General features: G+C 46.9%; 1 protein-coding gene across 1 annotated transcript in view; it reads left to right on the top strand.

Moving 5' to 3' along the window:
- Positions 1-15891, top strand: part of lrp1bb (low density lipoprotein receptor-related protein 1Bb) — a 226681-nt gene that overhangs the window by 105585 nt on the left and 105205 nt on the right. Inside the window, exons 9-18 of the mRNA XM_079731578.1 lie at positions 152-350; positions 491-634; positions 2740-2976; positions 3445-3625; positions 5460-5679; positions 6631-6820; positions 8344-8466; positions 9037-9180; positions 10992-11117; positions 12415-12531. Coding sequence (XP_079587704.1) covers positions 152-350; positions 491-634; positions 2740-2976; positions 3445-3625; positions 5460-5679; positions 6631-6820; positions 8344-8466; positions 9037-9180; positions 10992-11117; positions 12415-12531 — 1681 coding nt within the window. The remainder of the gene's footprint in view (positions 1-151; positions 351-490; positions 635-2739; positions 2977-3444; positions 3626-5459; positions 5680-6630; positions 6821-8343; positions 8467-9036; positions 9181-10991; positions 11118-12414; positions 12532-15891) is intronic.

Genomic DNA, 15891 nt, shown 5'->3' with positions numbered 1-15891 from the left:
ATCGTGAACCGGTAGTGTTACGTTCTGCAAGTAGTGTGCTCACACAAACATTACACTATGACATCATTTGCATTTCAGCAGAGAAGTGTTTTTTTCTGGTGCCATCAGCCATGAATTGATCAGAGGCCCCCTTTTCCTCATCTCGCAACAGGTCTCATACATTTATGGATTAACCGCGTTCGAGGACTACCTGTACCTGTGCTCCCGCTCCGATCCATCCGAGGGGCCCGTCGCCACATCAGAGCTGTTGCAGATCCATAGGTTCAACCTCACCTCCGAGCCCAAGACGCTGGCAGGCTTGGGGAGCTCCAGAGGGATCCGTGTTTACCACGCGCTCGCTCAGCCCAAAGGTAAGGGAACGTTTGTTATTAACGGTCGGCATGCTCCAGCTGGCCGGCCACACACGTCCGCCGGTATGGTGTGATCGGTTCGTAACTGCGGCCCTGTCTTTCTACACCCCCCCCCCCGGCTCCCCCGGCGGCGTCTGTAGTCCGGAACCACGTTTGTGAGACTGACGCGTACGGAAAGCCCGGGGGATGTTCCCACATCTGTCTGCTGAGTGGCAGCTACAAGTCCAGATCCTGCCGCTGTCGCACGGGCTACAGCCTCGGAGCCGACGGACAGTCCTGCAAAAGTGAGTATGCAACGTTTTATCCTAAGGATTCCCTCCGGTCGGGTTTTCCCCTGTGTAGTAAACAAACCTTTGAACCTGTTAGGGCTGTGCGTGTCGCTCTGGCGACAAACAACGTTGTTTTGTATACGTGAGCCAGGAGAGCGGCGGCGAGGCAGAACACGATTCTGTGCAGCATTAGTCACCTCATAATCATCAGATCTCCCCTCCAAAAGGTCACGTGTCATAAAAAGCAGTCAGCTGCGTGCGGACGGTTTGGCCATCTGCATGCGTGTTTACACGCATGCGTGCGTGCAGGCATCAGGCCCCGGCTGACAGTGATGAAGAGGAACACCAATGGACACAAGCCCATTAGAAAACGACATTTCACCATCGACCTGCCGGGGGCCTGATTCATTATCGCCATAATGGGGATTTAAGTTTGTGTGCATTTGTTGCCGGTCTGATCAATTGGGGGGCATTGTGTAGTTGACAATGAAAGAAGAACGTCAAATTGATGACATTATCGTGTGGCTCCCCCAACACATTTCGATCCGGGGCCTCGCGGAAGCGCAGGGGCTGTCTCTGCTGTGACACATTTGATTTATGCCCCCTCCTTCTTCCTCAGATGTTCTGATGACACTCTCTCGCTCTCTGTCTTTCAATCTCTCTCTCTCTCTCTCTCCCTCTCTCTCCTCTCTCTCTCTCTCTCTCTGTCTCTTTCACTCTGTCACTCTTTCTCTCTCTGTCCCTCCACCTCCATCTATCTTCATCTGTCTCTCTCTCTCTCTCTCTCTCTCTCTTTCTCTCTCTGTCTCTCTCTCTCTCTCTCTCCCTCTCTCTCTCTCTCTCTGTCTCTTTCACTCTGTCCCTCTTTCTCTCTCTGTCCCTCCCCCTCCATCTATCTTCATCTGTCTCTCTCTCTCTCTCTCTCTCTCTCTCTTTCTCTCTCTGTCTCTCTCTCTCTCTCTCTCTTTCTCTCTCTGTCTCTTTCACTCTGTCCCTCTTTCTCTCTCTGTCCCTCCCCCTCCATCTATCTTCATCTGTCTCTTTCTCTCTCTCTCTTTTTCTCTCTCTGTCTCTCTCTCTCTCTCTCTCTCTCTCTCTCTCTCTGTCTCTTTCACTCTGTCCCTCTTTCTCTCTCTGTCCCTCCCCCTCCATCTATCTTCATTTGTCTTTCTCTCTCTCTCTCTCTCCCTCCCTCCTTCTCTGTCCCCCTCTCTCTTTACCGTGTGTGTCTCTCTCTGTGTCTATCTCTCTCTTTTACGCCACTCCCACAGCCTAATGAAATTGGTAGCTAAATGCTTGCACTTCCCCATACATCCAGTCAGAGAGGTGGGTGGGTGGATGGGGGGTGGGGTTTGATATCTGGGTCTCTCGCAACGCTTAATTGTCTCCTGGGTAACTTTGCCCCCCGCCCCCACACCCCTCTGCTTTACACCCCTCTCCTTAACACCCCCCCCCCCCCCCCACCCCCCCCCACCCCACCCCCATTGCTTCCTTGTGAGATGATAAATTGAAGTGAGGCATGTGTGGTCCTCAACCCCCCAAGCAGCTCAGTCTCCTGGGGCAGGGGGCTGAGAGCGAGAAGGGGTCCTCTCTCTCTCTCTCTCTCTCTCTCTCTCTCTCTCTCTCTCTCTCTCACGTCCTTTATTTATCCCTGCTCTCCCTCTCTGGGCGGAGGATCTCTGGAGGGTTTGCCCAAGCTGGCGGTTCCCCTGGTGGGCCCGCCAGTGAGCTGTCTCAGCTCCCCTGTTTGCCTTTCCGCCCAGACACCGCTGCACTACTTTAGATCCGAAGGGCCCACGTGACGCCCCGGCATAACCATTGTCTTTTGTTTGCTCCGGTGTTTGCTGCCTTCCCTGGACAGTAGCGCGGTGTGATTGAGGGTGCACGCTATTGTCACTGCCAGTGGTTAAAGGCTCCATTAAGGTGAATGGATGGGAATGGCTCCGGCGAGCAGATAAGAACAATGCGTCTAGTAAGAGGGTGTAATGCCCGGAGCAACACTGATGAATTAGGCCAATTAATTGACAATAAGTGTGGAGAGGGGAAAAAAAACAACTAAAAGGCGAACAAAACAAAGTACAAAAATAAACCAAAGCTATTCTCGGTCTCTTGCCGCGCAGAGCCCAAAAACGACCTCTTCCTGTTCTACGGGAAGGGGCGTCCGGGGGTCATCCGGGGCCTGGATCTGAACGTCAAGTCGAGCAACGAACACATGGTGCCCATCGAGGACCTGGTCAACCCGCGGGCCATCGACTACCACGCAGAGTCGGGACACGTCTACTTCGCCGACACCACCAGCTTCCTGATTGGCCGGCAGAAGATCGACGGCACCGGGCGGGAAACGATACTCAAAGATGGTGCGTTGGATCCTCTCTCTCTCTCTCTATCTCAGACTCACTGAAAGATCTTCCCTCTAGAAGGATATTTCGGTTTTCTTAAGTGATGTAGTAGGGTATATCCAAGCACTGAAAGAACCTTTTTCTTGGGGAAGATTGAGATGCTATCATGGTTGTACTGTACTGTGGATCGACACAAACTAGATGTCTGCTATGAATCTGTCTTTAAAGGTGACGATGAAAATGGGTCACTGTCAAATATTCAGGATTGTAAATGTTCATGGAATTACATATTTTTTGGGATCTCTGTTCTCAGCTTTCTCCTCAGATTTTCCATTTTGTTGCTTCTCTTCTCCAATAACTTCCTCCCTAATCTTCTCTTCTATTCTCTTTTCGTTGCTTGCTTCACATGAGCATGTCTTCTCTCTCCGCTTCTGTTCCCCATCACTCTGCTTCCTTTCTCTTCTCCACACTGCTCTCCTCTTACAGATCTGGACAACGTGGAGGGGATCTCGGTGGACTGGATCGGTAACAACCTATACTGGACCAACGACGGCTACAGGAAGACCATCAGTGTGGCCCGACTGGAGACGGCCTCGCAGACCAGGAAAACCCTTCTGGAAGGGGACATGTCCCATCCCAGAGCCATCGTGGTCGACCCCCTAAACAGGTTGGACAAAATAATGTTCCACTTTATCCTTATACAAAGCATTGTGCTTTTGGTTCAACATAGACACAAAGCTGTACCCCTTCAGTGTGTGTTTGTGTGTGCAAAGTCATGCATATATGCATGCATACAAACCTATATGGGCATTTGCATAATACTTTCTGTTGTTGCATATTCTGTAGAAAGGAAACATTTCAATGCGATATCTAGGTTATTTATGAGGGTCTGTTATCTGTAACGTATTCAGATCTCGATGGATATGTATCTCCCTTTATCGTGGCCTCAGTGGTTCTACGGAGATGGATAGACTATATAATTAATGCACCCAATGTGGATTTACTGCCAAGACAAGGAGCGGCTGAGCACAATATAGTTACATGACGAACAGACCAGTTCAATCTTTTTTGTTATCTTCTGCTCAAACAAGACACACACAATAGCTGCCCTAAAATCCAGTTGTTTTTTATTACTATTATGTATATATTTTTATATTATCCAACGTTTTTTACGGGGAGGACAAGCCTACGTTATTAGCGTGGCCTTGCGGGTAGAACAATATTTCCCTTTGTACCAAAGGTTTAATCACTTTTGGCCTGGGATTGGTTTCCTATGGAAGACGGCGTCAAACACAGGCTTTGATCTCAATCTGGACTTGCTCGAGTGGGGGGTCCTCTTTCTTCTTCAGGGGACATGGATGCTGCCCCCCAGCTGATCTCTTGACTATGTTCTCCCCTCTTGCCTGCCCTTCCCTCGCGCATCGCTAGTCACCTCCAGTCTGCAGCGGGACGATAAGGATTTCCAGCGGTCGACGTCAACATTCTGTCGCGCTTTTCTCTTTATCTCTTTTACATTCGGGTCTTTGCTTTAAGTATTCCAGAAAAAAATCGGTGGAGCGGTTAGAAAAAAGACAAACCAAAAGAAACCTTCATCCGATTTTCTGTATACTCGACTGGCTTTTGGTCAGGTCGTGTAAGCATGCGGTCAGCTTATGTGCTTTGGTGTAGTGCGACAAACGTGCGCGTGTTTGTCGGTGTGCACGTGTCTGGGCATGCCTCTGTGCGCCTGCATTTGTATCCGCCGCGCGTGAGTGTCCTCCTATCCGTGATGAATTAACCGCGGGTTACTGAGGATAACTTGTACCGGGAGACAGAGAGATGGGAAAGGGGTGGGTAGCTTCAGTCATGCTTGAATATCATTCTATTCCATGGCGCGGCCCCCTGCAGAGCCTTCGATCATTGTAAGAACCAGTGCCCCCCATCCCACCTCCCCATCACAGTCCTAAGTCACGGAGACTCAAACTGTGAAAATCCCAGAGCATTGCTACCAGAGAACAGATCCCATGAAAATCGTTGAGACGATCACTTTTCAGATGATGTCGTTTTCCCTGTTAGAAATAAGCAGCCATTGGTGTGCAAAAGGCATACAGATTTAAATGTGCTTCTCAAGTCACTATCCAGTGGGACAGAGACTAATTTGTGCATTGATGTTCAGTTGCTCCCCCCAAAGTGATGGGCCAGATTGATCGGCCCAAGGCCATTCCCCTGTCCTGTTTGGGCCTCTTCTGCTCTAGGGAGGAAGATTAGGTCATCTCGGTGGCTTCGACATCGATATTCCTGATCATCAATTATTTACATTCTTTCTTCTTCTTCTTGCGCAAAATGCTGTCCTCCTCTACCTAATAACGCTGGTATAATTTACCTCTGAGCATAGCAATAATGGGAATCGCTGTGTGGGTAGTACGCGTCACCTGTGGATATGTTTTTGCATTTACATTTGCATTCACCGGCTCGTGTGGGTCATCACCCGCTGACGTGCATCCCCGTGTCCGTCCCGACAGCTGGATGTACTGGACGGACTGGGAGGAGGACGAGGTCAACGACAGCATCGGGCGCATCGAGCGAGCGTGGATGGACGGGTCCAACCGGAGCATCTTCGTCACCTCCAACATGCTGTGGCCCAACGGCCTGACGCTGGACCACGGGACCAGCACCATGTACTGGTGTGACGCGTACTACGACCACATCGAGAGGATACACCTCAACGGCACCGGCAGAATGGTGACGCCTTGTTCCTCTCTTGTGGGCTTTGGTTGATTTTGTTGTGACACTGAGCAATGGAAACGTATTGATCTGCGGAAGTGACCCTTACACCTTCGGAGGTGGAAATTATGCGAGGCCTGCCTGTATCTACTCTTGACTTGGTGGGCTGATGCGTTGATATGGTAGAGGAATTGCAGTCTAATAAGATTCATCTTTCTTTGTTTAATATTGATGATGCTTTCTTTCTTTTATTCAATAGTGTAAAACCATTATTATTATAACAAACATTATTTATGGTTGGGTAAAAGCGTGCGTCAGTGTTAAACCCATACTGGTGTTTAAAATGTAAATACATGAAATATTGAGCTTCGCTGCTCTAGGCACAGCTCACGTCTTATACAAATTGTAAGCATATTGTGGAAATCAGCACAAAAAAATCCCCCTTTTCCCCTGGAAATGGCTTGATATGAGCTTCCAGCAAGGAACCCCATCTTCAGCTGCTGCGGTGAAGCCACTTAGTGGCGGCCATCACAAGACTGCTGCAGGTGTGAATCTGTGTTCCACAGATACACACCTAGCCTTTATCCCTCCCATCAATCCACCGCTCCAAGTATATTAAAACGCCTGCCAGGATAGAGAACACATCCGAAGACACAGTATTAACTCACGTGAGAAATTTGGCAAACATTCGGGCATGCAAACGATCAGAGGATTGGATTCCTGTGAAGATATTAAATTATAATCTCGGCAAAATACTGTTTGAATAAAACAATAACCAGAGCGTTGTTCAAATATCTCGCTCGCTGTTTGAAGTCTAGGGTTCCTTTTCTTCCGCGGTTTGAGGTGCACTATGTGTTGCCTCATGATGTTACCATCACTCCCACACACTGCATAAACATGGGCGGATGTACTTGTGTGTGTGTGTGTGTGTGCGTGCGTGCGTGTGTGTGCGTGTGTGTGTGTGTGAAGGTGGTGTACAACGGCAAGGAGCTGAACCACCCATTCGGGATCTCCCACCACCGGGACTCCATCTTCTGGACGGAGTACATGAACGCCTCGGTGTTCCAGCTGGACCTGGCCTCGGGGGACGTCACCCTGCTGCGCAGCGAGCGGCCCCCGCTCTTTGGCCTGCGGGTCTACGACGCCCCCAGCCAGCAAGGTCCGTGCCCGGACGCCTCATTCAGTCGTACTGATGTGTTTGTTTCTTTGTTTCTCCTTTTCTCTATGTGCGTCTGCTGTTGTCTTTTCATCTACATTCGTGTCAGTGTTTATTTATTTAATGATGTGTTTATTTGTTTGTTGGTTTATTTATGTATTCATTTATTTATTTGTTGATTTATTCATTCGTTTATTTGTTGATTTATTCATTCATTTCTTTTTTTTATTGATTGATTTATTTACTACCTTCTTTCTTTTTCTCTCACTTTGCTGTGCACTTACTTACTAACTGCACACATACACACAAACGCCCATACCCAAACAAACACTGTTCCGGCATTTACCGTTATACCTATTACTCCTAATTGTCAAACTAGATTCATCGATATCTTTATGTGTGTATCATCTCGGTGTACAAGCGGTCTCAAGTCCCATGGACCGAGCTGCCTTCATCGGTGATGAGGGGCCTCTGCCGCATTGGGCTGAGCACTCTCCCAGATTAAGGCAAACTAAGTCTGGGGGTGAGGAGGAGGAGGAGGAGGAGGAGGAGGAGGAGGAGGAGGAGGGGACTGTCTTCACAAAGACCTATCGACAAATGATGATGGATCCCTGCTGTTAGATGAATAGATAATAGAAGTGCAGGATGTGCATGCTGGCAGCGGCCAGGCCTGCATGCCCATACTCCTCCTCTTGTGGTCTCCGCAGCAGGCAGGTATGGTGCCAAGTCCCACCCTCCCCCAACCTCACCCCCTCTCCGCCCTGCCAGCAGACACCCCCGGGGGAGGTTTGATTGTCCTCATCACTGCCCACAAAATCTAAGACGGCTGGCGGGCAATTTTACACCACTCTGATGAAACGACTCTGTAAAAAGAAAATCATGAAAGAAAAAATGGTAAAAAAAAAACATCCATTATTATGTGTGTTCTCGCTTCATTATCAACAATCTGCCTGGCTGCAGATTACGAGGCGGGGAACGCGCCAGGCCAAGCATGCGATGCAGAAGAGTGGCAAGCAGCTGGAACGCAGAGCCCTGGTTCAATTCAGCGCGGTGGAAAACATTCGCTGGCGAAACCCTCCAATGTTTTATGTCACCGAATAGATTAATTGGCTGTCCAATCTTCTTAGTATTAGTGATTGGCTCGCACAAAACGGAACGCTTTATCTCATTGGCTCAGGCGCTTCATTTTTAGGGCGGTTTCGCATGAAATGAAATTGACAAAGGGACCCAGTGTTTGAGCTGTCTGTGGCTGTTTTCTCCCTCGCTTTCATTTCTTCCTCCTTGGCTTTGTCCAGAAGAGAGGATACAAATGTCAAGCATCCCCCTTCATTAACATGCGCAGATGTCCATTTGATTCCGCCTTATAGTGGAGCCCACTTGGCATCGCCTTAAGACCTGGATTTCTTGCCTTGTGTCCAACCCACACAAACACAAAAGCATAGACAAATCAACAGCACCCAAACACGGGCCAATGACTGGGCTTTTCTAAAATATAGCTTGAAACGAATGAGACTTTGTATCTGCAGGTGACAATGCATGCAAGGTGAATTATGGGGGCTGTGGTACCCTCTGCCTCGCCATCCCAGGAGGCAGAGTCTGCGCCTGTGCTGACAACCAGCTTCTGGAGAAGAACAATGTCACCTGTGCAGGTAGGAACGGCGGATAAATCAGACAGAAAAAGTCTTTCCTTAAGCGACACTGTAAATCTGTTTATGTTGTACAGGTGTGTGTGTGTGTGTGTGTGTGTGTGTGTGTGTGTGTGGGTTTGTGCGCCGCCTGCGTGGGTCTTTGCACATAGGTTGGTCTGTGTGTTTGTGTGCGTGCCTGTGAGTGTGTGTGTGTGTGTGTCACCTCACATTCACACTGTAAACCTGTTTATGTTGTACAGGTGTGTGTCTATGTGTGTGTGTGTATGTGTTTGTGTGCACCGCCTGCGTGGGTTTTTGCGCATATATAAGTCTGTGTTTGTGTGTGTGCCTGCGAGTGTGTGTGTGTGTGTGTGTGTGTGTGTGTGTGTGTGTGTGTGTGTGTGTGCGACGCCACACATTGCCTTATTACCACATCGCGTTGCCTGTCACAGGGATCTCTGGATAGCAAACTGTGCCTGCGGATTTGTTGCTTGGAAACAAAAACCCTGAGACCTTTGTGGCACACAAAGCACCTAAAAAATGCATGTCCTCCTGTTGATTTCTCCCCCCTGCCTCTCTTCTTCTTCCCAGAAGTCTCCACTGGGGGTGTGGAGCCCCAGCAATGTAAGAGCGATGAGTTCAAATGCCTGAACCACCGCTGCATCCGTGCCTCCTGGAAGTGTGACGGGGACGACGACTGTCTGGACGGGAGTGACGAGGAGGCCCACCGATGCTGTGCGTAACTTTTTAGTTCTTTTTTTAATGAATGAGCGCGTTCTGCTTGATTCGCCATAGGCCTCAAGCCATGCCGGGCCATAGGCTACACACTGCCCTGCCCTACGCGGCCACACACTGTTTGAGTTCTGCTGATTAGCACGTAAAGCCGTGTTGTAGCGCACCTTTGGGTGCTGTACCGCGGTGCGGCGTGCTTAATACACCAATTATAATTATACAGCAGTTATAATGCAATATGCCATGCTACGCTATGCCATGATACTTCATACATGCTTGTGCAAGTCCATGCTTCTTCATAGTATACCATGCTAGACTGTGCTAGTCCATGCTACTTCATATTATACCATGTTAGACTGCTAGTCAATGCTCCTTCATATTATATCATGCTAGTCGATTGTTCTTCAAATCATACTACCTCATTATACCGTATTAGGGCTAAATCATTATATTCCAATGCTAATACTACATCATTATACAGGCTATGGCTACATTCTTATGTACCATGGTTGACTGCTATATCATACTACATCCTGATACAGTTAATGGCTACATCATAATATACCATGCTAGACTGAGCTTTATCATACATATGCAGTCTATGACTGCAACATAGTATACCCTAATAGGCCATGCTATGCAATGCATCATGCATCATGCTATGTTGGGCTAGTCTATGCTATCTCAGAAAATAACATGCTAGTCCATGCAAGACCATTCTACTGCATTATACACCGTGCTTTACTGTGCTAGTCTAAGCTACTTCATAATATACCGTGTCAGTGTGTGCAAGACCACGCCACGCTGTGCTCTGTCTAATGTGCCCTGTGATGGGGTGCAGGTTGATTTTGTTTTACGGATGACTTTACCTTCTTAAATGTCACTGTAAAAGCCTTGGTCATCCCTCTTACTGTCAGCTCCAATCCGCTCCCTCTACCTGAAGTACTTTCAGTACTTTTCAAGCTCTCCAGCAAATCAATAAGATAAACACCATTTTAGACGCTTGAATGCTGACTCATTTTCAAGTGGGAAAGAATCTGCCATAATTATCCAAATTGAAAAATCCATTATTTGCTCTGCTTGGGCATCATATACTTTAACAATCCCACAACTTTCTTTTTATTGTCTCAAAAAGCAGCTTTGTCAGGCAGACTTTGAGGTCTAAAATGGATTTCTGCATACAAACATTGTTTTGACGTTGCCCTGATGACAAGTGAGGTTGTGGGTGACTTCTTCACTCTCTGACTTTAGGACACTTCTTTGTCTATTAGGGTTTGGCGCGTTCTAAGCCACACGAATAATTCCTCATTTCCTCTATACTGCTTGATAAAAGCTTATTTTTCAAATGATCTTGCACCAATCCCCATAAACTCTAAAGGGACTGTGGATACGTTTGTTCTGTGAGTTATTGAGTGTTAATGATTTTGATGTTTCGCATTTGTCCTCAGAGGGTTGTTGCCCGAATGACATTGAACGCTTGTGCTGTTAATTACATTTACTGAAGACATTCAGATGGAGAGCATGGCACATGCTGTCGGAAATGAATAAATATTTTCCCAGTTAATACATTTGTTTATACCGGAAAGAGGGAGGAATTATTTAAGATTATTCTGTGTTTATTATTGTGTGTATTTGTTATCCAACCACAACATTCATATTTTGTGAAAAAATGTGTGAATAAATCAATGAATAATGTCCAAGGATGATTCAATGATGTTCAATGCAGCATCAATTGAAGGATGAAACTTTGGCGGAGGGAATGTACAATAGGGAAAGGCTGTAAAGTGCAATGTGTGCATCTGTTCTATCTATAGACAACCACAGCTGCCCCATTGAACAGTTCAAGTGCAACAACAACCGCTGCATCCCCAAAAGATGGCTGTGTGACGGTACAAACGACTGCGGTAACAATGAGGATGAGTCCAACGTAACATGCTCAGGTATGAACTTCATGCTACTAGTTTACCAGTATAGCATTAGCATATATGTGCTAATCAGATGCATATGCTCAGATATTAACTTTTTATTTTATTTCCTTTTTTGTATTAAAATTAATAGATTAGAAAAAGTAGTTTGAAACACCTTCTCTGCAGTTTGGACATGCAGTAGAGAAACAACAATATGGACTGGCAAATACAAATAATATTCACATCCTAGAGCAATTGATACCATATGGATTAGAGTAACAGAAAACTTCTTCCAAATTCTGCCAAACTGCAACAGGCAGAATCCGAATGCTCTGAAAGTTCAAAGTTAGTTAATATTCAAAATAATAATACCATCTGGAGGTGTGTTGAAGGCTAATCTTTTTGTCTGAAGAATGTTTTATGATTCTCAAAAGTAAAATAATGATTTTCAAACGACGTATCAAAACTTTGAAGCGTAATTCAATCTTAATGATCGCAGCTACAACATCTTCAATGGGCTATCTTTTTTAAAACCCTGAGCCTTTGAAAGCATTGGTTCAAACTCGGCCCATCATTTATGAGTTTAAGCGATCAAAGCACTAAACAAAGGCGCCCCTTCTTGTCTGGCACTCATCTCCCCCCCCCCCCCTTACAACTGCGGTGCAATCATTCTCATCGTGTCAAGCGGCTTTCTGGCATCAAAGAAACCTTAGCGCCTACAAGGCCCTGCCTCGCCCACAGCCGCGTGTCAGAATCAGTTAGGGGGTCCATCAGATTTACCCACCCCCACACTCACCTCCGCCTGGGCCCCTGCGTTCCCACTGCCCTAATATCTACTGTGGTGCTTGAGAGCCCGCCGGAGCTCAGAGTCCTGGAGGTTCAATCAGTGGGCATTAGCCGGCGGATGATAAATGTTTCTCTGTCATCGGATTGACGTGCATATTACACACCCCTAAGAAGTCTCCCGGGTGCGCCTCGTGTGTGTCTGCCCCAGCCCTCAGTCGACGGCCAGCCCGGTGAGAGAGAGTGACTCTGGGCTTTCTCTCTCCCGGCGCGCCGTCCCCCCGCATTACGCCTGATTGAGCCGCCACCGTGATGGGGCGCGAGGCTGCAGCCGTCGGGGTGGGGTACGCTGACATTCTCGGTTATGCGGCGATCGTTAAGAGACGCTTTGGGCGGGAGTGGGGGAGGGCAGGGGAGGGCGGGGGACGGGGAGGGAAGACACACACGTGCCACGCCCCGACACGTACCGTGGTGATTGACTTATGACAGGATTTTCTCCCCTCTCTGTCTCTCCTCCCCCCCCCCCCATTGCTTTGACGTGTTCCAGCCCAGCCCTGCCAGGCAGACCAGTTCTCCTGTCAGAACGGCCGCTGCATCCCCCAGGCCTGGAGCTGCGACCGAGACGACGACTGTGGAGACAAGTCAGACGAAACGTCCTCCTGCGGTGAGTGTTGAGATGTCACAGCGACCCGCCGTTTAATTATCCCTCACAGCACGCTTTGAGCTTTGCAAAACCCGCGTCGGTCGTAAAGCTGGGTGGGTTTTTCCGAGTAGGCACGGTTGTGCCTTTGGAGGCACGGTTGTGCCTACTCGGGTTTGTTTTAGTTGTGCTCTGGGGTGAACTGTTGTCTGTGGTTGTCCTGGAGTGAATTGAAGACAGCTATTAAAGCAGCCATCGAGGAAAAACATTTTCAGATTCGTGCCTTGAAGTCAGGACCATGTCGACTCAAATCTGGAGACTTTGTAACCTAGATCTGAGGTGTGGAGGTGTACTAACAGGCAGTAGCTATAATGGAGGACTGGTGGCTTTATGAGTAAGCAAATCATAAAGAAAATCACTTTACCAAAAGTTTCACAGAGCTCCCCTGGGCTTGTTGCACAAAGAAGTACATTATGCAGACCGAATCAAAGGGAACAAGGACAATGGCTTTATGGAAAAACATTCCGTACAAACAATAGATAACGCTTTTTCTTTGGAAGCATATATTGTCATGCTGGCCGGCTTCCTTCCACATTGTTTAAAGCACATTATTTGACACATCCAAAGGAATTACCGAGAGGATCTGTGGCCATGTTTGATAAGCCAGCGGTCGGGCTGATATGTCATTTATCCTGGGCAAAAAATAAATAACATTAGAAAGATGCAGCACCTGGTGCCTCACAAGTCAAATTTTGTATTTGCTCTTCAAAGGCACAGCTTGTGATGCATAGCGGCACCTGTTATTATAACACAATACCACCCACTGACAGCTCTTTATCAGTATACACACACATACGGGTGCACACACACACACACACACACACACACATACACACACACACAGACACACACACACACACACACACACACAATCAAGCCTGTTGGTGACATAGATTACCCTCAAAAGGTTTGACAATGATAGATTACCACAATTTATTTGATGGTGGAGGGAGGTGTGTTTAAAATGACACACAAACAAACAAAGACAGGCATGCATGCAGAATTAAGGTTGATAATATTTAACGACTGTTGCACCAGGGGCCAAAAAGACATTCATAGTTGACAGTGTTGGAGGTGCTGAATGAGTTGTGTGTTCTGAAACCTTGTCTCAGTGTCCTCCAGCACTATCTGATTATTATCGGATTTCTATGGTGATCAGGAAAAATATCCTCCACCCAGTTCTACTGCTTGATGTTTTGCCAAACACAACGCAGCACAACAAATCACAACGCTTCAATATACAACGCATCACAAAACACAACGCTCCACACAGTAGGGGGGGGACTACCTTTTGTGTGTCATTAAGCTGCTTCGGTGCTCCGTAACACACAGCCAGAGTGTAAGCAGTCATGAAAGTTCATGCACGGGTTCACTCAATCATAACCACGCTGTGCAGTGGCAGAAAAGATTAAGAAAGCCCATGCTCTCTTCCATACCGTTGTCTGGGCCTCCTCAGGCATCGGCTCTCTGCTGTGGCTCGGCGTGCTTTACTCTGCTGGAGAACACATAGGGTTGACGCGGGACACCACGGGATAGTGGTGGCCCATTCAAACATTGATGCTCATTTGCTCAGTTTGTTTGTCCATAGTTAAGTAGATGTCGCGACGGGTCCTCTCGTCGAGCTCCTGACGCCGTGCTAGCATTATTTATGGACGGTTGCTGCATTTTTAATGAACGCTAAATTCCCAGTTCCAGATGCTTTACGCTGTTGAGACAATAGTGTGTGTCAGGGAAGTAGACCACGAAATCGATGTGCATCTCCGTGTTACAGCCTGAAGCTACATGGGAACCTCACACATTGACGGCCTCTCAAAACAACTCCGTAATTGCTAACGGTATCTTTATCATCACCTGACTGTTATGACAGAAAATCTACCGTTGACCATCCAAACTATTGTATTCCGATATTTCATACAACATTGCCGACCGACGTCGGCGTATGTCGCCGGCTGCCTGAAGTGGCGTTCGCTCAACAGCTTCTGTCGATAAAACATGGCACCCGCAGCTGACACACGTCGTAATATTTAATGTCTTTTGCTCTATACCTTGACTTTGTGTCAAGGACTCGCTTGTTTTAACTTCGACTGTCTTCTCAAGTCTCGTAGTATCTCATAACCTCACGTCACCATCAAACACCTCAGTGCCTGAAAGTTGTACAAAAGTTTTATTTCGTCAACATCGCAATAAAGTAACCAGGATTAATTTCATGCAACGGTCTCTAATGCACCGATTAAATGTGTTGTTTATACAGACGTAAAAACGTCCAGCCACATGCAAGCTATTTCGGTCGACTAAGCCAAAACTCTTTGATAGAAGCTAGTATGGTCTACCATCGTTTGGTGAATGCATATCAAAAGAGCTATATGTTTTTGGGGAGTTTGCTCAACTCAATGTGCTCAGTCCCCAAACTGCCGGCAGTCCTTTAGCTTGTGCTGCTGTCCTGGTGGTGGCTGCTGCCCGTTGCATTGATTGAAGTGTTTAGGCAATCAGGCGTTCAGTCATTTACACTATTCAGATAAACCCCAGAGAATAGCGCTCGAGAACTCATCCTTCATCTCTACCTCTTTAATGATCGTGGTTGATTTTGTTTGCTGCTGTTTTTTGATGTGAGCGATCTGTCTAAATGCGCGGAAGTTATCATAAATTCATCCCAATTATTCCCTGAATACAAAGTCACGGCTATATATATATATAAATATATATGGAACATATTTTCAAACAAATATAGAAGCATCAGATGTAAAATGTGGATGACTTATCCCTCACCAGCTTTTCCATAACCTGTCAGCTTGTTTTCACTAAGCCTGTCAGATCGTTTTAACTAGTTTTAAAAACGTACGTCTCAAGTTGTGCATGGGACAAAAAAGAACACATGATTTTCTGCATTGTTCGTTGACAATTTGTCGTAGCTGTGGTTACTAAATCTACAATCAGCTGTCATTTTGTCGAACAAAAGGATCATAATCAATTCTCTGTTATAATGATGAACATTGCCAACGTGAGGACAAGAAATTAACTTTTGACAGCGACACAATAATGAATTGAAATGACCACGCAATAGACATCTAATAAGACTCGCTGATATCCTGCTGTTCTCGTTCTGAAAGCTCCCTTCAAATTAAAAGTACACTGCACAATTATAATTGTCAATTAGGATATAATTTTGGTTCGCTCCTCGTTATGGTGGTGTTCATTACCCAACAGTTTAAAGCAATGATGGATGTATTCCAAAGTGATTTGGATCGTTGTTTCTGCAGAGATGACTGTCTGCTATTATATGGGTCTGGTGGTTTAACACTGCGTGGCAGAGCCGCAATTCCTGTG

This window comes from Pollachius pollachius (genome assembly GCF_949987615.1).
Source record: "Pollachius pollachius genome assembly, chromosome: 3".
Taxonomy (NCBI): Eukaryota; Metazoa; Chordata; class Actinopteri; order Gadiformes; family Gadidae; genus Pollachius; species Pollachius pollachius.
Note: the sequence above shows the minus strand (reverse complement) of the source record. Positions and strands in the feature narration are given on the sequence as shown.